General features: G+C 45.4%; 1 protein-coding gene across 7 annotated transcripts in view; it reads left to right on the forward strand.

Moving 5' to 3' along the window:
* The window catches only part of LOC121603668 (protein eva-1-like), a 90,306-nt gene extending 65,079 nt beyond the window's left edge, over window positions 1–25,227 (forward strand). For 5 of the 7 annotated variants that reach the window (XM_041932745.1, XM_041932749.1, XM_041932746.1 and 2 more), the window contains exons 5-11: window positions 10,315–10,453; window positions 11,647–11,796; window positions 12,424–12,567; window positions 12,844–13,131; window positions 19,415–19,665; window positions 19,742–20,069; window positions 22,299–25,227. In XM_041932745.1, coding sequence (XP_041788679.1) covers window positions 10,315–10,453; window positions 11,647–11,796; window positions 12,424–12,567; window positions 12,844–13,131; window positions 19,415–19,665; window positions 19,742–20,069; window positions 22,299–22,495 — 1,497 coding nt within the window. In that variant the 3' untranslated portion in view covers window positions 22,496–25,227. The other 2 variants (XM_041932750.1, XM_041932751.1) reach the window with 2 other exon arrangements.
* Window positions 25,228–25,509: the final 282 nt, after the last annotated feature.

The following is a 25,509-nucleotide window of genomic DNA, read 5'->3' on the forward strand; positions in this document are numbered from 1 at the left end:
GAAAAATGGTATTTGCAAGATAGCGTCGAAATCGTTTAAAGCATACCAGACAAAATATGAAAGTGTGAATTTTGTTTAAATTATTGAATATTTTTGCGATATGTCTACATGAACTCATGTGTTCAGGAGACTTATTTAAAAGTAAGACTTCGTTGTTGAACATATTATGAATGAGTTTCTATAAGCATTTATAAGTTTAGTTTGTTTATTTTTGACAAGACCAAGCTTTACAAGAGCAAGTTTCAAAAGAGCTATTCATTAGTTTAACCGCTGAATTTACAATTTTCATCTAAATTGTAGATGTTTGCTGCTTTGAACATAATATAATAATTATTGAAAAGGAATAGAGTTAAAAATCAAATATATTTTTACTTTGAAAAACACATTCTAACATACCACACTCAACAAGTGAGACTTTTTTTTAATTGCGTATAGCTTTAAGCACGCTTTTCCTCAGCATCGTTTAGATTACGCAAAAGAGATTTTCCAAAGACGCATAATGTAAAACAAAAAAAAAAAGATTACCAAAAATCATAACAAGGCCGATACAAAAAGAAAAAAAAACCTCCACATCTCGACTGATTCTGACGAAATGATGACCTATTTACAATATATTACATCGTTACCTTTTTACCGAATACATTGAGCCACTTTCCAGAACGCTATGCTGCATTCACCGAACGATGGAACGGAGCTTTATTCATCTTTTTTTTCCACCCCTTTACACATTTATTACGAGACAGGCTTCTTTTATAGCAGATCACGCGCCGCGGACCTCATATAAATCCTTCGCCACAGTTCAACTCTTCCAAGAAGCTGGCGCTGAAAAGCGTTACCGTGCCCATTCAACAGATTCAACAAATATCTTACATTTTTGCATGCGTACCACCGTTTCGGCGCTTGCAAACGTCCGATTCTAGGTTTGCACAAAAATTTATGTTGATCCTGTTTGCAAAAAGCGGATAAAACCCGTGCAGGATATCTGTTTTGCCACTGCCACAACCACCAATCCGTCGAGATTGTTGGCTGCCCATGGTGAGTGTGTGTGTGTGTGTGTGTGTGCTTGGGTTGAAAATAAACCTTCAAAAAAGCGTAACGCATTCAAGCCGTCGCAGCAACCAACATAAAAATCGTTTCTTTCGGTTACGGGAGGTACAGACAAAAAAAAACCGCACCCGAGCTCCGTAAACCATAAATATGCAACACTTTTATCAACCGTTCTTCCACACTGCATCAGCTCCTATCCATCTTACACACACACACACTGTGAGGACTGGAGCGTAAATTCGGTTTACCCATTTTCTCCCAATCGGTTACGATTGATCGACGGTACACGCCCGGTAGATCCAGTGCCCGCGATGCCAGTGATACTAAGCAGAGTTTCGATATTTCAATTTATTTCTCCCATCGCCATACCCCTGCAGCGGTCCATCACAAACACTAACTCACACACACACTAACACACCGTTATACTGGCTGCCGGGGAAACGCCAGGCAGTGAAATATCGATGGAAAAGTGCGCACATAAATTCGTAACTGCTAAGCATCATAATCCAACCAGGAAGCAGATTTAGGACGAGGGATTATGACTCAATCCTGTAACAGTTTTGTGCTTCACATGCAAAATGCTTTACTAAGCGGCAGGTAGGTTGCAGCGCGGAGGGGAGGAAATTGTGCCAACACTTGGGGCCAAGTGCAGCACGCTTTGCGGGCAAACTACTTCGGACTTTGGTACTTGCGATACAATCGATCGAAGCGAGAAACAACTTGCTATGGGTTTCGTCGATACTGAGCTTTCCCAGGTGTGCGCTGTAAGCTGCTTTCGGTAGCCACAAATTTGACCCTATTGCGCTTCGATCGTGCATCGAGGGAAATATAAAAAGCATCCCTAAAGTGATTTTCATGTGAAGCATACTTTTGTATTAAATCCTAACGATTCCTCGAACTACAGCGTATGCAGATAGTAGGCCAATAATTAACATACTTCTAGTGTTCAACATCCAGCGCGTCAATCGATTGGTTGTGTTTCTGCATAAAGCGGCGCACAATTTGTGTCCACAAAGAAAGCACACTTGCATCAACTATCGTCACCCAATCATGGCCAGTATTCAAATGGTACAAGATTGTTGAATCACACCCTTAACTCACCTCCTCCCCTCGAATGAAAAAGATCAACAAGCGACGAGTGTAGGTCCACACGAAAAACATTGCGCCCGGCAAGCTGTCGAATCGAATTGAATTTAGTTGCAAAATTCTATCCGTCCGAAAGCTCGTGCTATTTCGCAAACCGACAGAGTGGCCCCGAAAGGAAAAAAAACACCGATGTGAATGGAACAGACAAAACTTCTAAGCACGTCACACAAAATATCACACTTGCTGCAGGAATACGAAGTAGGACAGGAAAGGAAGAGGCGGGGGGGGGGGAACGAGAATCCACCATGGCGTCATCCGTACATAATATTATTAAATCAACTTCAATCCAATAATCCAAATCAAATTATCGTCACGATTCAGCATTTATCCATCCGCGCAAGTGGCACCCCTGGGAAGCTCAGATAGAATCAGAAGAAGCAGAGAAAGAGAGATATATAGAGAGAAAGAGAGAGAGAGAGAGAGAGAGAAAGAGAGAGAGAGAGAGAGAGAGAGAGAGAGAAAGAGAGAGAGAAAGAGTATAGGAGAAATAGAGAGAGTGTAATAGGAATCAAGAACGATAAGCTCGCACACACACAGTCATACACACACACCAGATGCATCATTGCATTCTATGGAAATTATTCAATTTTTTCCTCCCCCTCACGTTCCGTATTTATTTGACGATCTTCGTGGAAACGCTTTGCTCCCTCAGCAACTTGGTACGATTTCGTGAGCATCCTGGGCAAGCTTTCTGGCAAAAGCCATGTCCAATACGGTCTCCAAAAAAACAGGGTGCAAGGATTTTATTATCGTGTTCGTTTTACCCGAGTCTCGTAAAAAAATCAGTCCTATCGCGCGCACACACACGTCGGGGGTCGGTTGCCGGCGAAATGGAAGTGTCCGATTTATGACAAGATTGTGTTCTTCGGACGTGCCGGCGACCGATTCGTTTGACTCACAATCATCGCATTAGATCCCAGTTTGGCACCCCCAAGCTCCCGTTGCGCTGGCAGTTTTGTGCGATATATGAGAAGCTTGCGTCCCTGGGAATGCTGGAATAAAATCCAACCGTGGTTCACACCATCCATTTCCACCCCGCCACGTCGACTTGCCATCATTTCCCGTTCCGGGCCGGTATAACGAGGTACCAGTCGCTTACTTTTTCTCGCATGCGTCATCGCTGCCCGGTTTGATCGCGTTCGTTTTTATTTTCATCTGTATTTTTGGTTTTTTGTTTCCTCCGTATTCGTTTTCATTGCATCAAATTTTGCTTTTCACTTGCAAAGCTTTGCACCGAACGGATGGGACACCGCACGCACACACACACTGCACTCCACAAACTCGAGAAAGCGCATTTTAATCGGATAAATGTTCGGCTTCGACGCCACGAACGGTGATGATTTCTACGGGCAGTGGGAGACGAAAAAAGAAGACATACGATCAACCACTTTCCCGGCACTTGCGGACAGGACAGTGGGGCGTGATGTTCGACTTTGATGAATACCAAATTGGACAATTTCGATCTGCCGAACCGTGCGCAAGTGTGAGCGTTCCCAACGCGAACGCTGCCGGTGAGCGAGAAGATGAGACAGTGTGTGGTGTGCCATTCTCAACCGCCCTTCTAGGAATTTGGCTTTTCATTCTCCAGGCTGTGTCGTTTGTTCTAGCGAGGCACTGCTCCAATTCTTGCGCTCCGGTTGAAGCATTCGGTCGGTCGCACAGTGGTGCCAACATAATTTGATTCCTTCTTTCCTTGCAGCACATGGCTGGCTGGCTGGCTGGCTGGCAGTTTCGTTCCTCATCCCCTGCTGCTTTTCGGTTTGCATAGCACATTCAATGCCGAGCGACACCAACGTCTCCCCTCCTGGATACTGCTCGCTTTGCTCCCGTTTGTCATTTTCGGTAATTTATAAAGCGCTCTCCAGCGTAACAGGTTTCCGGTTGCTTCCGAAACCATTTCTACTTTGTTGTAGCAAAATCAAACAAAGCAAACACACGACACAGAACACCGAACCGGAGTGTTGATGTGGTGAAACGTAGTCAAATGTAGCGAAAGCTTTCCACACATTCTTTAGCAAATGGCAGGCATGGTGTCATGTAATTGGCTGACTGGATCAAACATCATGCAAAGACGCTAGCTTCCATCCCACTGCTGCGCCGTGCCGCGAACCACACGGGAGCGATAATCTTTTTCGAGCATAGTCATTAAAGCCGCCAGCGGGAAGCGCAAACGCGAAACGGAAAATGTTGTTCGTTAACGTTATTCTGTCTCCATTTCCGATCTTTCGCCGTTTCAATTATAACTGTTGTCCGTGCGGTTGTTTCGTTTGTTTCTTTTCGGTCGCGTCTCACTGGCGGCCACGCCTTGTGGCGCAAACGTGAGCACGATTATATTGAATAAACGATTGCTTCAACTGAAATACATTATGAAACAAAAAAGCTCGTTAGTGGAATAATTGAATCAACACGGTACTACTGCTGATCAAAACTTGTTGAGCTTGTTCTTTGTTGTTTTTTTTTTATAATGACTTTGTACACACCATCATTTGCACGAAACGAAGTGAAAGTTTTATGACGTACACTCGTTGATTTACGCTTACCTTGAAACGTTGTTCACCGACGTACGGGCACACATTTTACAAACAACTTTTATCCATCTAATTGAACAGCAACGATGTGTGTAATCTCCGGTAGAATATTAGCCTTGCTGCATGCTGTTTCACCACAACCCCTGCCGGTCGGACACAAAACACCAATCGGACCACTCGCAAGCTTGCATATTTGGCTCTAATGCAATCCAGAGCCTTCCGGTGGAGCATGGTACTTTATACCCATTTAGTACCTCGTTAGACAAATCCGTTCTGTGTCTGACAGCTGGCTCGGAGCTACAACAGCAGCAGCAGCAACAACAACAACATACCGGGACAAGTAAAAAGTCAACCCTTGAAATGGAAAAATCGACCCCATGGCAAGCGATGTGACACCGAAACCGTCGCCACAGCTACAGCCGAGAGAAATGCAACGGGAAGAAAGAGACACTGAGACAGAGAGACAGATAGAGTCCAAAACGTTGTCATTTCCCGGATCCGGACATGAAGCATCCGGTATGTCTGTCCACAGATATGAAAATCATGCATTCCGTCCCCAAACACGGACCACGGTCTTGGGCGCAGCCAGTTGCACCAAATGAACACTCCCACCGCTCCCGTCCCGTCCCACCGTTCCCACCAACATCCGGCCATTTTGTGGTAGAAGTTTTGTGGGCTGGTGTGTTTGTGTGTGTGTGTGTGTGTGTGTGTGTGTGTGTGTGTGTGTGGGGAAGTAGCTGGGTGGCATATAATCTAACACCCCGAACCGCGTAAGTGGTTCGGACAGCGAGGGAGAAAAACTCTTCACAGCACCGGGTTGGAGCTGGGCACTGCCGGAAAATGCACAAACTTTGGTCAAATCACAACAGCGTTAATGCGCTTTCAGAAACTGTTAAATTATGCACAGCTTCTTGGTTGGTCGATGGGTCCCGAGCCGACTTTGTTTCGATGCCGCTGGAACCGTGTGCGAGTGAGCTGAGTGCGCACTGCGTCTATATGTGTGCTTGTGTGTGGGAAGCAGAAGAGAGAGAGGGAAAGAGAGAGCTTTTCTGCATCTGTAACGAGACGCTGAGGAGGTTATGCACCCGAGATAAAGAAAATCATCGACGGCCTAAGTCGTTGGCAGCTGGGAAAGGAAGCGGGCGGTGTAAGAAACGGAAAGGAGTAATTTTCTCCATATTAACACCTATTCTTTGCTTCGCTTAAGCAACCAAGTACTTGAAGGAGAAAAAATGCCAGGCAAGCAAAAAGTAATGGAAGCAGCAAAGGCTGAATGCTTTGGTGGGAAAAAGCGCAGTTATTATTTCGGTCGAGGAAACTGCTTAAGGAAAGAACGAAAAAAAGATCAATAATCGCATTAAAAGCTTACAGAAAAATTACACTCACCCACTGGAGCTGTAATACGAGGTGTATGCGTAGATGATTAGCATAAGACAATGTTCATTTTCGAAAGCTGTTGGAAATTGAGGAAGCCGTATATAAAAATCTTATTTTTAAGCTAATGTCTTGCACAACGGCTTATTATTAAACTAAATATAATATTAAGCGTAAATCGGTCTTTCTAATTCTTCATTACTCTACAAATTGCGGGCAATCAATAAATTGTTTTAGATATAATTGAACCTAAAGAAACTACATACAAATCTCAATTGTTTAAGTCACCTGCTTTTTTAAATTGATTTAGCTTCGTAAAGTTTAATACTAAAAGTTATACAACTCGATTTACTATTATGTATTTCATTACTGCTATATACGTAATGATTTAATTTTTGTTAGTTAAATAAAAGTAACAAAATTATATTCAGCCTAATGCTGGATAAATTTGACAAAACTCGGAGTCAAATCCGATCCGACTCGGATAATATTGGAAACGACTCTGGAAGGTAGGTTCGCCCAGCATTCTGGAATCGTTGGGATCATTTGGAGCCGTCCGAAATCGCACGGAGTCTTCTGGAGTCTTTTGAAATCGTTCGAAGCCCTCTGGAGTTGTCCGGAGTCGTCAGAAGTCGCCCGAAGTCGTTCGTAGTCGTCCAGAATAAGCCTTAGAAACAAAGGTCTGAATAGCACAAAGTGAAAGACAACAAAACCCAACGAAATGAAATGCCTGATCACAAGCACATTGCACCGGAAGGCCAGTTGACTTCGACCGACTCCAATTCAGGCCGACTCCGGACGACTCCGAACGACTACGGGCGACTCCGAACGACTCAAACTCGGACGAATCCAACTTTTGGCGGAACTAGTGGTTTTATCTTATCCGAAGTCGGAATCGTACTAACAATAGTCGGAGTCCGATCCGGGTCGTAGGTGCGCCCCAGAGAGCACATCACTATTACAGCCTAAAACAACAAGAGCGACTTAAGAAAATTGCTATTGACAACAGGTAAATACTTTGCTCTTTGTTTTGCTACTCAGTTTAAATTAAAATAAAGAAACATGTGCCGGACATAACTCATTACGACATGTTTGGATTAATGGTTGTAAGATATCGTTGCTCGTCGAGTTTGTTCTCCGAAATCGGCTGTATATCATGCAAAGAAGATTGAGACTGTCACAGTTAATTATACAGTGTTATTCAGCAAACAGTTTATCCTCTGCATGATGTTTTTACGCCGGCGATACTAGTAACCTTCATCATGCCCAATGTTGTAGAACTTTCTGTAAAAAGTTCATCCTAAAGCATTATTATCCTTTCGCATTATTTCCTCTCGCAATAGCGAGTAGCGCCGTTGATACCAAGTAAAGAAAGCGGGCCGAACATTAGCTTGCAGCATTCCGGCCAAACCAAAATGCTTGCTGTAATGGTGGCCTAGGCCGTTGCGTCTAGTAGAATTATGGTTTCGTTGGAAAGCCCAGGGTACGCCGAAGGCTCCCGTACCACGCCGACTGCACACCGTAACATTTCGTTTAACGCCTGGAGAAAAACATTTATCTCAATTAGTACTATCTTGTCAACAGCTGGCTCGGCGATGGTCGGCGGAAAAGAGCACAGCAAGTGGCACGGATAATCCGCCGTGGCAATGGAACAGCTCGGGGTGGTAGCGTTCGCTCGATTCGCTAACGTAACGTACAGGACCCGGTGCTGCCGGTGCTGCCGCATCATCATTCCCCGCTTAAGTTGCCTTTGCGATTGAAAGCAACTGCGCTCCGCACACACGGCCATGTTGTTTATTGCCAAATAATTGTTGGTTGCTCTACTTTTTCGCACAAAGTCGGGCAGGCTGAGAACCCAAGATGTTACTTTAAATTGCCGTTTGCTTGTTTCCGTGTCGGCAGGCTGCTAGAGAAACCGTTTTCGCATGCCGAAGAAGTAGGGCCGACTTGTTCCAGGATATACTTTGTGGAATGTACCGAATGGTGTGGGTGATTTGCAAATCCAAACACTAGCTTCAGCAGCGGCCACGTCAGGCAGGAAGGCAGAGAGGAACCCTCCAGAACCGGTGCAAACAACATCGTCACCGCCACACGGCATTGCCCGCGTTGTTGGCGGAAAACGTGATCGTGTGAGGTTTATTGTAGCGACAAATGACGAAACCGTAAAGCCATGGCAAACAAAACATACCGAAAACATGCTGTTTGGGCTGTACGTGAGTCAACGGAAATTGTGTCATGTGAAATCGTTGTCGCGCGAGCCTCCCTCTCCCCAGGTGCGACCAAAACACGCTCCGCACCCCAACACTTTCGTCACACGCAAGACACGGGGAGCGTTGTAGTAGAAATGTAACGCAAAGGTGTGGCGAAGAATATTGAGCAAATGTACAGTGATTTCGTGGCTTTTTGTGGCTGGTGTTTCCATGTTGCTTTCTACACAGGCTGCAGGCAATGATTCTTGATGATACGGCCCCGATGCTTGCGTTGTGCACAGGCAGTACCAGCTTAGATTCGTCATCTTAGATTGCGCCAGCTTAGATTGAGTAATCGGTTGCAAGCTACCGGGTTTTGCAAATATCAATTGAAAACAGGTGGTACAGTTGCTAGTACTTTAACGCAATTCACTTACCTTAAGCTTTACTTTAGAAGTATTCTCCGTGTGTTTTAAACGACTGAAAGTATCCACGAACAAAAGGCGACACAGTTTCCAGAAAATATAAAATCGCCGTGGGCAATGTTAATAACATTTCCGTGTTGAATATTTTGTTGCTTTGCAAGTAGCACGTTTAGTTTAAAAAAACGCCAAACGAAATAAAGAACTTTTTTAACACACTTATATCTAGCTCATAATGGACAGGCGTCCAAAATATTTATTTCGTAGCCATTTCATGTCAACTTTTTCAAGAAGGTCCTGACAAAACAAAACCAAAAGTTCTTGTTAGTGATAAAAAAATCCCATTCTAAGCAAGGAATCTAACCATGATTTTTGACTGTTTTTTAATCTTCTCAAAATAAATTAACAACATCTTATATTGCACTTAGTACTGAATGGAAAGAAGATGTAGTCATGCAAAGCATTTGGACTTCTCCATCAGAAAACTAAAAAAAAAAATTAAAAACAAAACAGGACCAACGAAGTTTTCTAATCTGTAACGGTTTTTAGGTCTATGTGTGTGTTTGTAAAAAATAGCACTCGAAAAAGACCTTCCTTTTTTCAAACATGGATAGGAATATTATAAATATATGTTTGGAAAGTTTAATTTATGATTTAATAGACATTTCGTAATGAAACTCATGCTAAGTCAAGGATGGTCAGACTGTGGTAAATCAATATGTTTTCAATGTTTTCAACATTCGATGCTATTGTTCCCTCAAATGAATGTCTTGTCTTCAGTTAAATCTCTTAGTGGCATATTTGGCTGGTAAAACTTCATTCGCTTTTGAAGTTACTAGTCAAGCAGTGTACATAAGCAAACCAATAAGATTGGTTGTTCCAGCGATAGTTGCTTTTTTTATGTAAAGATATCATTTAGGCAAAGCTATGCAACTGAGCTATGCGATTAGAAGATGCTAATCATACACCTACTGTATATCCCGCCTAAGAAAACTGACTGAGCCGTTTATAGGGCAGCCATGATTGATAATAAAGACGTCAGAGTTATGAACAGCTCAATTATGTTAACCTATGAAATAAATTAAATACAGCTCATTCAACTTGACTTTGCATTTCTTACAATCTGTTCAACTGAAATGAATTGAGCATAATGTACCAAACGATGATAATATCACCTGTGGTATTTTATGAGATTCGGCCGATCCAGTTCGACCTCACTTCTCGTTGAAGTTTTAAAACAATTTGCAACACAGGCTAATGTGCTGTGAACCGAAACGATAACTCAAAATGACAGAAAAGGTAACTTCGCCGATGCGCAGCGCACAGAAAAAGGAACCTCATAAGCAATGGCAGATTTAATGTGACATAAATTTCAATTTCGAAATAACCGCAACGAGAGTAGCAGTCGTTAGTACTGCGTCGTTGCTGCTTTCTGCTCGCACCATGTTTGGCGTTGCGCCGTGCTGCAACTAATGCATCCGAATTGTGCTCTCTTGAACGCATACCAGGAATGCAGAGGAAAAAAGAAACAAACCGTTCCATTCGCTTTCACACAAACAGTTCGCCGTTCGTCCCACATTAATTCTATTTCCTTTCCACTCATTACAGTACTCGCTGCTTCAGACCGTCGTGGAAGCGTGCCAAAAGAAGCGCCACTGCAAGTTTCTCGCCTCGCCCAAAACGTTCGGCGGCGATCCGTGCCCGGGCCAGCGGAAGTTCGTCGAGGTGGCCTACAAGTGCCGACCGTGTAAGTACACCTATTTTGCGCCATCGTTTGCTCAATAAATTTCACACACGATAAAATCTGGACGGCATGCCAAAGGGGGATGATGCCGGATGACGGCGCGCCCCGTTCCCTCGGTGTGTGTGTGTTTGCTAGTGTGTGGGTAAGAACGGGAGTCAGATATTTAGGTCAAATCGTGCTGGCCCTTCAGGCACAATCTTACCACTGTTACAAACTGCTCAAGCACAATGCAACGCCGATCAGATTTATGCTGACCAACATCAACACCGACCACCTTGGGTGCTCGGTACTTGTCACCAGCTCATATGTCGTGCGCCTTTTGCTTCGCTGAACTTGCCACCATTCATCGCTTTTGCCGCGACCGTTCATCGTACGTTTGTTCCACCCGAAACTGGACCAAGATGCTCTTATCAGTTGTCATCAGGTCGGGCTCATAAATGTCTCCGGCACAGAAATGGGATGTTCCTTTCACCGCACCAACGGTCTGCCTGCAGCTAGCTGATGCAAAATTCATGTGAAAGCCCGTCACCACCAGTCATGGGGCGTGGCCCAATAGGAATTTAAATAATTACACCTCCACTGTAAAATGGAGCGTGTAGTCTATCGTTTGGCCGCAACTATGTCTCCAAGAATGGTGCGGTGATAATAAGATTATTGTCTGGATGGATTGAAGATGGAAGCTTGTATGCTGAAGCATGTGAAGAAATAATTAGTGGAAGTGATATTTTAGCCCAGAGTAAAGCTTAAAGTTTATTGTCACTACCACAAACATATCATTTGATTTAAAAGAACTGAACAATTAATTATTGTGTTTCGATGTATTGCCTCCAGCATCTGATTTTTTTTTCCATTTACCGTTTGCGGGATCGAGCAGATTTACAACCATAGTTAAATTACTGTTCACTATTTCTGAGGAATTGAAAAGCTTGCTCATTAGGACAAAAACATTCCACTTTTCCCTGAAAAACCCACATCACCGTAAATTTGACGAATCAATTAATTAATTCCCGCGCACAATGGAAAATCATTCTCCAAGCGCTGCCACCTAATTAGTGCTCTACTCGCTTGCTCATACTCACACACTCGCACCACCGGAACCTTGTGCCATTGTGTTTTTTTTTCTCTTCTTTTTTTTCGGTGCGTTCGCACCGTTCGCACACTACATGCTAACCACATCCTCACGTCTTCAATTACAGACGAGTTCCGGAGCAAAATCGCTTGCGAAAACGATGTAATTCAATTAATTTGCAACCCATACTCCCGGATAGCAATCTACAGCGCAAACTACGGTCGAACCGAGTACGAGAGTCTTCAGTGCGCGCAGCCGCAGGGTGTAAAGGAGGAAAGTAAGTACCGGCACGCCACTGGTGGGCACTCTGGGCACCAGCAACGAAACTCACTTTTTCCGGTGTCCTATTTCAAAAGTCGAAACATTGTGCAAGATTCCCGCACACTAATCTAGCGTGGGCAGCGTTCGAGGTGTGGGGGGGGGGGGGTGTGCCGCCCGAAAAAGGATGCCACCCGGGTAAAGGCAGCCGCATTACAGCGGCCGACAGCCAAAAAGGGTCCCAGACCTGTTTTTCACAAACCAAGCTCAAACCGGTATAAAACAAGACACTGGAAAACCTTTCCCCCCCGGGGGACCGTTTTCACACCAAAGCTAATCGGAAACGAAACACTGCTGCCACCGACACTACCGTGTACCCGATAGCCTCCGGTCAGGTACTTCCATCGTTATCTGCTTTCGAGAAGAGTGAAACAGAAAAAAAAGATAGAATCCAAAGGGTGGTGGAAGGTACATCGAGCTGGTTTCCCGCAATCCGATACAATAAATGTGCAACTGTGTTTCGGCTAGCGGTAACACATCCCAACGGAATAGCCATAAAATGGCGGCCTAGCCAACCGTTTCCTTAACTCGATCGTTCGCTTTCTCGCTGTCTGCCTCACGCTTTGCTTTCCTTCCCTATCTGCAGATTGTCTCGCATCGTACGCCACGGAAACGGTGATGCAAAAGTGTCACGGACGGCGGAAGTGCACACTCTCGGCGGACAGTACCACATTCGGCAAACCGTGCCGGCCCGACTCGAGGATGTATTTAAAAGTTGTTTACACATGCGGTTAGTATTAACACTGGACACGGTCAGCACCAGATGGTTCATTCGTTGCACTGCTCGGGGTTTATTGGTGGGGAAGGATGGATGATGGTGCTAAAACTAGCTGATGAAACTTCATACAGTTTCCCAGCCAGCGCGCATCAGCCTCTGCAAAAACCGGGAGCAGTTGCAATCGCACAGTGCGATTAAATGAAACATAACACACACACACACACACATAGACATACGATCATGCACGGTGCACTTATCATTTGTTTATTCTCGCTGCCGCATACACAGTGCCTAGGAAGGTGCTGAAGGATCGCTTCGAGGCTGCACCGGAACCGGACGAACCGCTGCAGAGTGACCTCGAGCAGGACCAGGACGAGCTGTACGATGAGGATCAGTTTTTCCGCGAGTCGGACGCGGCACCGCCCGGACCGGCACCGAAGCTGCAGGGTGGCCCAACGAATGGTCGCGTTTCCGATGTGCCCGGCTACGCCGGTACATCGAGCAGCAGCAGTACGCCCGCTTCGCCGCCCCGCTCCATCCACGACATTATGGACGATAGTGACTTTTCGTTCGGAGGTAAGTGGAAAGGTTTAGGCTGTCGATGCGTTTTGAGGTGACGGTGGAGTTTTGTACCATCGTCGAACGAATTGGAGCCATTCGTTGTTCCACCTACTGCTGTGTTTAAAATGTGCATTGCACTGAAATGTGATTTCACGCTATGTTTCTACTCATTTGCATAAAATTGTGTAATACACTGTGGCGAAAATCGCTTCAAATTTCAGGAAAGTACAATTTAATTTTGAATTTAAATAGCATACAATCAAAGCCTCTAAAGGAAGCAGTGATGATGTTTAAACCGGTTCGTGCTTTAAATAAAAAAAAATTATTTTTTTAATTTGTTTTAGGAGATTCAATTTCAAACATAAGATTTATACCAAATTGTCCTTTTCATAAAGAATATTGTTTTGTTTTTTTTTAAGGAGATTCAATTTCAAACACAAAATACGTTAAATTTATTGCATTTACCAAAGATAAAAATAAATCTCATCTCTCGAGGCGCAGCTGTCGTTACAGTACTCACAAAACAAGCTCTGGAAAATCATCCGCAGTAGAGCCATTCTTCAAATGACGTAAAAGCGATTCGACACGCGTATGACGTGCGCATTCAAGTAAACAATTCTCGGAAATGCTATTTTTTATTACTTTGGAATCTAATTGTACTCCTTGTATATATCGTATTCTTCGACGATGGCAGTTTATTTGACACTTATTATTTTATCACGCTTCTTAATGAGATTGGTGTAAAGCTTTTTCTACACTTTTATTTCAGTAAAATTCAATTATCGCTTCTTGCACTGAAGATGAAACGTGAGCGCCACTTGCTTCGTACAAAACACCAGGCGTCTCCATTAGCATTTTAATACATTCGTTATAATTCTAAATCTGTGTTCGAGGCGCAAGCTGATTGGTGGAATCTTATTTTTTAAATCAAATTAAAATGTTTTGGCCTTGTATTACGGCCTTATTACAGGTGGCTTATTTCACAAAGGGATCGGTCTCACCGCACAATTGCAGCGGTTAGTCTGTTAGCGTCGGTAGTTAACCACCATCCACCACAAACTATGGCTGCAACTGCATTTTCAATTCAGGGACTGCAGTGATTCCCGAAGCCTGTGACCGAGCCAGCCTGGCTGACGATAATTTAGTTTCCCCACTGTACTTTATCCTAAACGGTACACCACTTCTTCGGTAGAATAGTTGCCGTCCGGAGAACACCTCATGAAAGTGTTTCTTCAGAATTACTTGCAGTTTCCACCGTTCGCTTTCGTCATTGTATCGCCCACGGCAAAGAAATCTCGAATGTAGATCTTTGAGTAAAGCCAATACTAGCAACAATACAGTGATTGAGTTGGACTGGGGCGTGTGAAACGGGCAGAAACCTACCACCGGTTGGCCCGATTGCATTAATGCTGTCCACTGCAAGCAAACGAGCGAACGTTCTTCTCGGCTCGGGACGCCAAACAGGAAGCTTAGAAAATGGGCCAAACAAGCACAGCGCCGCTACACACACATACAGACACACATGCACATAGCAACTGTCAAGCAACAACCACAACAGTTCGGGCAGGCTATTATACAGCTGAAAAATAACCATTCCGCTAGGTGCAGCAAATTCCCCAGCAAGCCGTTAAAGTCGCTGGTGCTGCTGCTGCTGTAGCCGGTGGCCAAAATAAATTGTCTCATCCTGTGCCACCCCGCACCAGTGTGTTGCCAGTGGCAAACAAAGCACAGAATAACAAGTACAGGAAAAAAAAAACTACATGCAGAAGACCCCGGCCAAAGCGGGAGTGCCGGGACTGGTTTGGGACTGAAAACAGGCGGCCGGAAAACCATTTATCCTGCCAGCTTCCTGCAATGGGCCAGTGTGGCTATCTCCCCCACACATTCATTGGGCTTTCGTCCTCGGCCATTTTCGTAGGCAAGTTTGTATTTAATTCCCGCACCCGCTGATGCCGGCGACTGTTAGAGATGAACAAAACAAAAAACAAAAAACGACATGAGCCAGAGGGAACGGCTGGCCACATTGTCAGGATGTACCATACGGCTGACGGCGAGAGAGAAAGTAAGCGAATGCCCATTCCCAGTACAATCAACTCTCCTACCCTCGTACCACCATCCTGTGTGCCTGTGTGACAATGATGCCAGTGACCGGTGTTTGACATTTGCTTTAAAATTCCCCACCGGCCGTGCAACTGCTGTGGCCGAGAGTGTAGTTGCACAAAGCACAAGAGCCAGCCGGCCATTTCTTCTTTGCGGCCGGCTAGGAACCGATCGCCTGGGAAGCTGGAAAGCGTACTATTGGCGAAAGCATAAGTCACCTTCCGACAGCGGCAAATGGAGCTAATGATACGTACATTATCCGAGCAGTGGTGAAGCTGTTAGTAAAACCATCTGCTCAATTGCTCCGGAAAAAGCTGAGATTAATAGCTTCTTTTACTTGGGGGGTGTCTTTGCCACACAGCGGCATCGTGAAACGATTCATGACTGCTCAGTGAAGCAGAACAAGAGAAGAGGCTGCACTGCTCAATGAAAAAGTAATTTAAGACAGTTGGAAAACAGTCGACGGAAGTAATCAATTAAGATCCTTAAAATTACAAGAAGCATGCGCGGTGAAGTACTGAGTACATAAAAGCTATAACAAACCAATAAGGGTTGATGTTTTGCAGAACATGTATGGTAAAAACATTAAACGAAAATCTTACAATGAAAGCTACCAACCACTATGTCAATAAAACAATAATACCATGGAGATTGAACCTGATGCAAAATGCCCAACTGCCAGACAAAATCAATCATTTGACTATTTGAAAAGCACTTAAGCTAGAAGTTCTGTATGATACCAATGAACTTTTTTTGTTTCCGTTCATGAAGCTTAGTTTGGCTGTAGGCTATATGTCATTAGCACAACACTCGGCAACGTCAATCATGTATGTCAATAGATACAAGCAGTTTGATAGACATTAGATACACCAAAGCGGTAAATTTAAGCATTGAAAGCAAATATAGTTATATGTGAATGAAGATTCATATTTACTTGGCTGAGATGCAGATGTCTTCGTGGCCACACGAAATGAGAGAGATATCGCACATTGATTCCCCCGGTGGTCCTCTATGGACAAGATTCCTGGACCATTCGAAGATGCAAACGCTTTGGGCGTGTTTGAACATCTTTGGGGATGTGTTCGAGCATGAAGTTCGAAGGAAAAAGATGAACCACGAGCTTGCTAAGCTGTACGGCGAACTGAGCATCCTTACGCTTTTCCAAGGCTGGCAGGATACGATGGCTGGGGCATGCCATGAGGATGCCGGACTCATGCCCCACCAAGAAGATGTTCGACAACGATCCCCAATTCAACATAAAGCGCAGTGAAGCACAGCGAGCTCGAAGGCTGGATCAGGTGAAGCAAGACCTGCAGATCGAGTGTCTACATGGATGGGAGGCAACCAGAGACCATCCAACATATTTATCAATTCCATAATATTACATTCTTTTGTCTAAAATATATAGTGCACAAAACATCGTTTCAATGAATCGTGTATGCGATAAATAGATGAAAAACAAAAAGCTCGATCCAACTTGTTGGGAACGTCGTTTTTTCTACCTTCGCCCCGTTGTACACACTCATTCAGCACTGGGTCACGTACCTCGGCTGACCAGCAACAATACTGCCGGTCAACTTCGCATCAAGAGCCCTCGAAGTAAGAACCCTCACCACGTGCGGCCGTTACTACTCCAACCAGATGGCCAACCAACACACTCTGGCACTCTTCCTGCTCCGCACGTACTCGCACCGCGAACGCGGCCCCGTATTCTTCAGTGTGTACTTTTTCCACTCACTTAACCCGTCCCCGACCGGCTGCATACCGTCGCAGTAAATTAACATGCTTCCAAAACCGACCGTGCCCAGCGAGAGCATAAACCAATTAGTGCTCTGGCATCGGTTGCGCGCTCGACCTTACCGCACACTGCCGTCCGGGATCTTCTTTCGGAGAGGAAATCCAGGCTAATTTGAAGATGTACTACGTGACAGGTTACGTAATGCCGTTATGTATTCTACTAAGTGTTTCGCCTTCCCACAGCAACGCCCGTACCTGGCGCCCGCTCGAGATCCAGTTTCACCGAAAATAATCAGCCACGGTGTGAAGTTGTTTCTCCGTTTTGCCCATTCCCGGAAAAAACCGGGGGATAGAAACAGCGAAACGCACTGGAATGAAGTCTGTCTTGAACCAGCCAGCGAAAGAGCTTGCGCAAAAAGACATACAACACAAAAAGCACAGCATATACGAGGTGTTGGCTGATGGTTGGGGCAGCTTGGCAACTTTTTTGCAGTTCGGTTTCACAAACTCGTTCGGTTGCATGATGCAATTAAGGCGGGGAGATTAATTAAAAATTTCCACCTCACTTGTTTTTCGCCAACCGCGCCCGCCAGGAGTGTGCATCAATGTGAAATTGTTCTACTTTCTCGCAAATTCTGCTCACTTTTATTCTCGTCACGTTTTGGATCATTGAAACTGAACGGATTGAACACCTTGGTGGGATCAATTCGGGGAATTTGCTACGGCGTGTTGTAAACAGTGCATTTGCTTATATTATACACCTTCCTGCAGTGTCGCTTCTAACAGCAAGTACAGCCGAATTTCCTAGTACAGAGGGAAATCAGTAGTAAATTCAATCTGCACCTCACACATTTACACACAAACACACAATCTGCTGCTTATTTGTTTCACCGTACTATATTATGCTCTGGCACGCAATTCACAGCGAAAATGAAATACGTGCGCTCGCGCGCGCTTGCTCGCTCATCAAACCTATCCTCACTCACTCGATGGAATGGACACACCTAAAATCACGCACGCACCCGTATGTTGACGGCAGAATTATAGCCCTCTTACCATTTTGTAACATCAACATGCATGCAACTGAAGAAGGACGATCGATCGAAGTCGCTCCCAGCAACGGGACGGCTGACCAGGGGCGAAACCGTGCCAATCAACGAAATCCCATCGCATTCCCCGAAACACATAATGAACCGAGTTCGACGTTTCGGGTACGGACGGATAAGAAATTAGTCGTCTTTTCCAAACCCCCATCGTCGCCATCGTCTACCGGTCGTGCGGGGACGCTGCCGGGCGCCAGGCAGCATCCCGGTGTGGCCGAGCGAAACGAGGCTAGCAACGGAGGCTTTGGTATGGCTGACGACGGCGATAGCCCACGCCACATTGAGCCGAAGCCGTCCAACAGCGATCGAACCGATTATCCGCTTTTGTTTGCTTGGTGGGAGATTCGTCTATTTGTGGAGCGTAAGTACTTGCTGATAAGATTGAATTTCTACAGCCAAGCGACGGTGTGATTGTGCACGGAATCATTTTGCGACGACTTTAAAGCACATTTCAGATACAGTCCCGGATGCTTTCTTGAAATTGTAAAACATTAAACCTTTAAACGTATGGGAGATGAGGATGAACACTCGTTTTGCTAACTGTTGTTCAAAGGGATTCAATTTCCAATCCACAAACATACGATCAAATGAAGCAAAGCCCCTATCCTCAAGCACTTGTACGACTTGTGATGCTGAAAATTAACTAAGAAACGAGAAGCCATTATGGAGCACTATTTATACTGCAGAAAATGGAAAACATTTCCGGCTAGAAAGTAGTGGAAAAATCGTTCCTCGTGAAAAATCTCTTTGCACTGCTTCCCGATATTAATCAATCGTTGTAATAAAACACCTGTACACAACAGCGCAACGAGCGAACGATGGTGGCGGCTGGCGCAGTTTATTTGATTAAATGGTTGAGTGCGTTAGCGATAACTTTACTTCATCCGCCTGTTCATGTGCGTACGATAAACGACTTCAAAAAGGAAATACGACCAGTCATAAACATTCTATTGCTATTTATTTCCACCAGCAGACGATGAAAATGTAAGAGTTGATAGGAAAAAGGGAGCGTTTTGATGTTCGATGTGCGCGTGATGTGAGATTCATCTAAGGTTGATTTTATTTTACATTTAAGCTATTTAAAGATGTCTCATTCGAAAACATTTCAGCCAAAAGTTCCTTTTCAGTTCCATGAACAACTTTACCACTTTCTCCAGCTACCGCGGCTTCCATGGAAACTCACACTAACTGTTTTGTATTATTTATTTCTTTCCACCTTTCCTACCGGTTCCATTTGTTCCGCTGCTACTTCACCGTGGCGGTGGGTGGCATCTGCGCTTGCTCGGGACGTAAAATATTGACGACAATCGGGCGCAACCCGCATCCGCCGCAACGCACGCCGCACGCCGGAAAAACAGAAAACCAGGAAAAATTCTACCTTTACCTTATCGTGGCCGTCACCGTCGCCATCCTGCTCTGCGTGTCGATCGTGATCGGCCGGCTGGTGGTGCAGCGGCGCCGCACAGCGAAGGACGGGGACGATAAATTCCAAACTTCCAACACCGGCGAAACGACGCTGCCGAACGGCTTCACCGACGACATATCGGAAATCGATGCCGATATCGATCTGCAGACGCCGCTCCCGGTGCCGAGCGTTTCGCGAAGCGATGTAAGTACGATGCGGTGCGTGGTGCCACCACACTTTACGAATCAGCTGTTGTGTGGCACCGTCAAGGTTGCCATAGTCTAATCAAACCTGTCTACCGTTTGCATGTTCGCTTCATGCGTTTACGCTTCCGGCTTCCTGTGCCGGCCGCCTGTTCAACGATTGCCGCCCGACGACCAACGCGCCCACGACACGGAACGACTGCATTGCCACCCGCCAGAGCTACGGACCGTACACGCCGTCGCCCGGCCCGTACGGCAATCTCGGACCGTCGAACATTTCCCACACGTCCACCACGATGCTGGTGCCGCCGTGCTCGATGGGCACGATCATGAGCACCTCCCAGCCGCCCGGGTATCTCGGCGGGCCCATCAACATCATGCCGTCACAGCTGGGCTCCAGCATAGGTGAGTGCGTTTGTTCCGGCAATAGCCATTTACCATTCCAGCATTGCCCCATTGCCCCATTGCCGGTTTGCTGGGGCATGTGCGTGGGTTAACAGCGGGTGGGTTTGTTTTAGCAATTGACATGCATTTCATTAACTTTGATGATGGCTGTGTTGGTGGGCTTGTTGGGGAAATGGTTTGAAGGTTTTGCTTTTTTTCACATGTGATCCACGTTGATTCGGTTTTAATAGCAAAATGGTTCATTTCTGAAGATCCTGGCAAATGCTACGTGAGGCTTGAATGCATAGAAAATGGTTTTTAATTGAATTGCAACCATCAAAGACGAGTATCTTAATCACTCAGGCGTATTTTTCCTACCTTGGTTTGAGCCTTATCAAGAAATTTGACTCGAATTCTCTTACCATGCTTTTGTTTACATTTCCTCTATATTTTCTATTTGTTTAAACATTAACATATATATCCATTGCATCTCTCTTCAAAACAGTTGAAATGCTATATTTAATCCCTCAACCATTCTAAACAGCTGGAATGAGAAGGTTTTCTTTAAATTTCCAATAAAAAGCCAAACAACAATCAATGTGTAAATTGTAAAGCTTGAAACAAAGGTACCTTTCATTGATTCTAAAACATCGACATGGTACAGCTCGATCTGCCCTTTCACATCCCTCAGGTGTGTTAAGAAGCTTTGAGCTAGCTCATCTCTCTAGCACTAAGCCAACATTCTCGCACAATACTCAACCATACCTTGGACCATGTTTAACATAGTTACAACCGACTACACCGCTCATCCGATTAAAACTAACAAACAACCACTACACAACCGGTGTAACGCAACGTTGTAACGCATTTGCCTACGGCTGTCGATAAATTATGTACATCATTTTCTGCTACAAGCACACTTAATGCACCCTCCAACCCTTAAAAGTTCGACTTTAACTCGAGCACAGCCAAAAGTGGTGTTTAACAATTTTTGCTAACCTACACGGCCGGAAAATGGGCACGGAAAGCCGCCCTGACTAAGCTTACCCTTTGTCCCAACAGCTTTTCTTGGTTGGGTCGTCCGGTGTGGCCCGACCTTTCAACGCCAACAATAAAACTCGCTCCCACGCTACTCAAACATACTTTAAAGACCCTCGCTGCCGGTGTTACGATGCTTGTAATACTAATTTTACCTTCTTTCTTTCCTTTTTTTGTGTGTGCTACCGGTAAACATACACGCCCACACGCACCGACACACCACTTCTGACCGCTCTTGGGTGGCCCTGGACGGGTGGGCTGTCTTTGACTTTAATTTTTCATCGCTCGCTTAGAATAATATTTTAATTCATTCTCACCCCGTCCGCGCGCCTCGAGCGGCTGCGGAGGAGCTACGCATTGTTTTGCAGTGCCGTGTTTGTGTTGTCGACTCTTTTCGAGCACTTTTGGCGACATACTTTTTTTGCTGTTTAGCGAGCATAGCTGTTTAATTAGATCAGCAGCGTGGAAGTCGTTTTGGAGGAAAATGCTCCCTTTCCTGTTTTGTGTGTGTGTGTGTGTGTGTGTGTGTGTGTGTGTGTTTGTGTGTGTGTTTGTGTGTGTGTGTGTGTGTGTGTGTGTGGTGTGTGTGTGTGTGTGTGTGTGTGTGTGTGTGTGTGTGTGTGTGTGTGTGTGTGTGTGTGTGTGTGTGTGGTGTGTGTGTGTGTGTGTGTGTGTGTGTGTGTGTGTGTGTGTGTGTGTGACAACACTGAAACAAACATCGGTTGTTTGGGGCGTGATGCTTTAATTAGCTAAAAATCCATGCTCGATGCACAAGGGCTTGGCATTAGCGGGCTGGCTGCCTTCCCGAAAGGTGAATAGGTATGACAGTTTACGAGCATGCCCCAGGCCAGCACAACCCTTGCCTTTGGGGATTTTCTGTCTCCCGAAATTCCCGAAGAATGTTGGTTTAAAAAGGGTTGGGAATTTGGAAACGCTGGAATGTTGGCTGCAAAATAAAACATTCCCAAAAAAAAAAAAAAATGGTGGACGCAAAAGGGTGTGCACAAAAAGAAAACCAGGGTTTAAAGAGCTAAGCACACTGCCAGGCTACAAATGAGGAAACAATCGATTTTGAAGATGGTGGAAATAATGTGTACCATTTATTTGTTGTTGTTTTACGCTAGCGAGATTGTTCGTTTTTGTTTCCTTCTGCTTTCCTTCTGTTTCTACCCCTCGGATGCAACTAAATTCCCCTTTCTCCTCTGGAACCAGGTACGATAAGGACGCCACTGGCAGCCATGACGACCCTGCCGAGGCCACACCAGCCATCGCAACAGCTTCCGCCCGGCTTCCTCGGCGGCTCGGTAATTGGCACGCAAACGTTACGCCGCCTGTCGAGCGATCACGATGGGAACACACCCCGCAGCCTCAGTAGAGGGGCGACCAACGCGCAGTACTACTACGGATGACATCCGGTTCCTTCGCAGCCGGCGCTTATCGCCACGTCTGGTCCGCCAGGAACCGGCACGGGGCAGAGCCACGGCGTCGCGCAGCAGCAGCAGCATCAGCAGCAACACCCGTCCCAGCAGTTGTCATCCGCCTCCTCAATCTGCTCCTCCTCCTCGACCCATCCGGGACAGCAGCAGCAGCAGCAGCAGCATCATCAGCAACCACCACCACCACACCCGCAATCCATCCTAAAAAACAAGGAACCAACGATCAGTGAACTGGAGGACACCATCGTCATGTGTCCACCGAATCGAACGTACTGTTTCTAGAACTACAGCATAATCCTGCTAAGGAAGCATCACACCACCACCACCACCACCACTACCACCGCCGCCGCCGCAGCCCGACTTCCGCTCCACCGTCCGCAGGTCGGTGGGGCGAGCGCTCTGGACAAAGATCTGGTGTATCTGTGAGACAAGTTTGCGAAAGCTAATTAAACTTCGTTCGCTCGCACCAACCAAGCAAGCACACAAAACCAAGCAAGCAGACCAAAAAAAAAAAAAACGGCAAAACCTTCTTGACCGGCGGCACACGTTTCGAGCGCAAATGAAATGTGTCGCGCACGACCGGAACATTGCCGGGCTAATCCGTGGACGGGCACGGCAAAACACAGTCCGCCACTGCCAACACAATCTAACGAGTGAGACATTGCTAGGTGGTTGGCGCGGGGCATGATCCTGCAGGGGATGACGCTTAGCATTTGCGAGCAACCGTCAACAACCGGGAGCTTATCGTTTGTCCAAAACAAGACTGGTGTGTGTGTGTGTGTGTGTGTTTGCATCATGAGATGTGACGGGTCATTGCGTACCTGCGCGAAAAGCGGGCATGGCGCCCGGCGTGAAGAAAGCATCATCAGAACCGCGCGGACTTTGGAAGCTGTACCGTGAGGATGCTTTAGTGGGATAAGCTGCAGGTGTGTGTGTGTGCGCGCGTGTGTGTCTGTTTTTTTGTCTCACAGGTTGGGTTATGGCAGAGGGGTGACCTCCCACTAGAGTAGGTTAAAGATGGTACAGCACAACATGCTACTGCCGAGCCCGCGCCATGCGTTACAGTGTGCGGTGGTGCAGTTTTGTTGTATTATCATTGTTCGAATTTTATCGTAAGCCAAACTGTAACTAAAAGGAAAAAAACTCTAGTTCGTAGGACGTAATTAGCACGAATGAAACAAACCATCCAGTGGACGGTGTGAGGCGATGAGCGAAAGGAAATGTATTAAACTAGATCTTACAAACCACTAATGGAAAATGGTGCGATGGTCAGCATGCCAAATGGTGGCCCATGGTGCATCAAGCAGAAGGCAATAATTGAAACCCGTTTTAAGTGACCAGTGACCCAGGCGCACGTGTGCACGTACAACGTGTACGCGTTTGTGTGTGAGTATGCGTGTAAGGAAAACAATCGTTTGTGTGCAATTTGAAATTGTTAATTACAATCTAATAAGCGACGACAGGGTTCGACAGCGGCAAGGAAGCCAAGTGGAACGATGTCGATGGCACTTCGTCAGCAAACAAGCCGTTGTGTGTTGCCCGTTTGCTGCACGAATCTTAAGGACAGAACTGTATAAATGTTGCGACTATTGGTGGGTGTATTTATGTATGATAAGTAAATCAAGTAATGATGCGAAGCGTGCCGGAGTGTAGGAGTTGTAGTTCAAATTTGTAGGAAAATTCATCGAGCTCGCTCACTCGCAGCCAATGGTTGGTGGTTTGCTTGTGGACACCGTCGGTGAGGTAATTCAGGAAACGTTTACCAAGAGATTTGTTTTTGAAACCCTTATTTTTGCTGAAAAACTATGACACCTTTGGCACACATACACACACTCACATTCTGTAAGGTAAGTGTAACAGATAGGTTGACATCACAGGTAGCATCAAATCATCATTAGTGTAATCTGTACCGCGTGATCAACCAAAAAAAGCTCCCATCAGTCCAGTCCACTGCAACTGTGTTGAGACAACTGCTACCAGCACTGCTACCGATTGGACCATGGCTGAGCGGTACACAGTGTTGGGAGCATCGTTGCGGTACACATGCCAAACTCATTCTTGCCATCCAACCTGCCAAAAGTGAATCCCGAAACGACTCGTCTGACAGCTGTCTGTCACGCAAAAAACCGAACCGGTACGCCCTCGTTGCAATGCTGATCCAGCAAATGGATCCATTTCGAAATGGTAATCAGGGTAAAACAAAATGAAAACCACGCAAACGGCGCGATGGGAAACGCGTTTTGCTCATAACAACAAACTTCAAGCGAAAGGCTTCACTTTCTCGCGTGAAACATGCAAATTGGATAGCAAAACCTCTCATACTGGGGAAAACGTTTTTAAAGTGGACCCATTTTCGTTTCCTTTTATGACAGTATACACAAATTTTACGTTCTAAAAGGATTGATAGCAAATGAGTGGCGCTTGAGCAGTAAGTTCGAAACCGTTTCCCTTTGCCAAAGATGAGGTATCAAAATTATTACACAAGAACGTTTGGCGTAAGCACAAATGGCAGAGATTTCGAAGGAGCTGGTTGTACTGTCGAGCATAACGTGCCGTGAATAGCCTGTCTGTATGTATTTTCCTGTAAACTATAGTTCGGATTTGCGAATACAAAGCTGGTGGGAAGATAGGAACGTAAATTTAAATTTAAAAATGAATAGAGAAAAAAACAAATCTTAGGAAAACATTTGCAAGTAAGAGCAAATGAAAAGAAATCATGGTCGGAATGAAAGTGTCACGGTAGAAAAATTGCAGTTAAGTTTATTTATTTACCGAAAGTATATTCTATTTCCTTTTTATACAATATTGACGATAAACCGGAAAGCAAACACCTTCCACATTACTACATCTTACACCTACGGAGGAAAGCTGAAAAATCAAAACCAAACCTGTAAATAAAGTATTTTAATAATAAACGTTCGTTGCACCGTGAGCTTCATACAAGATGACATAACAATGATCATCAACACGAGGTGTTTTGCTTCAGA

Source organism: Anopheles merus, chromosome 2R (genome assembly GCF_017562075.2).
Source record: "Anopheles merus strain MAF chromosome 2R, AmerM5.1, whole genome shotgun sequence".
In the NCBI taxonomy this organism is placed as follows: domain Eukaryota; kingdom Metazoa; phylum Arthropoda; class Insecta; order Diptera; family Culicidae; genus Anopheles; species Anopheles merus.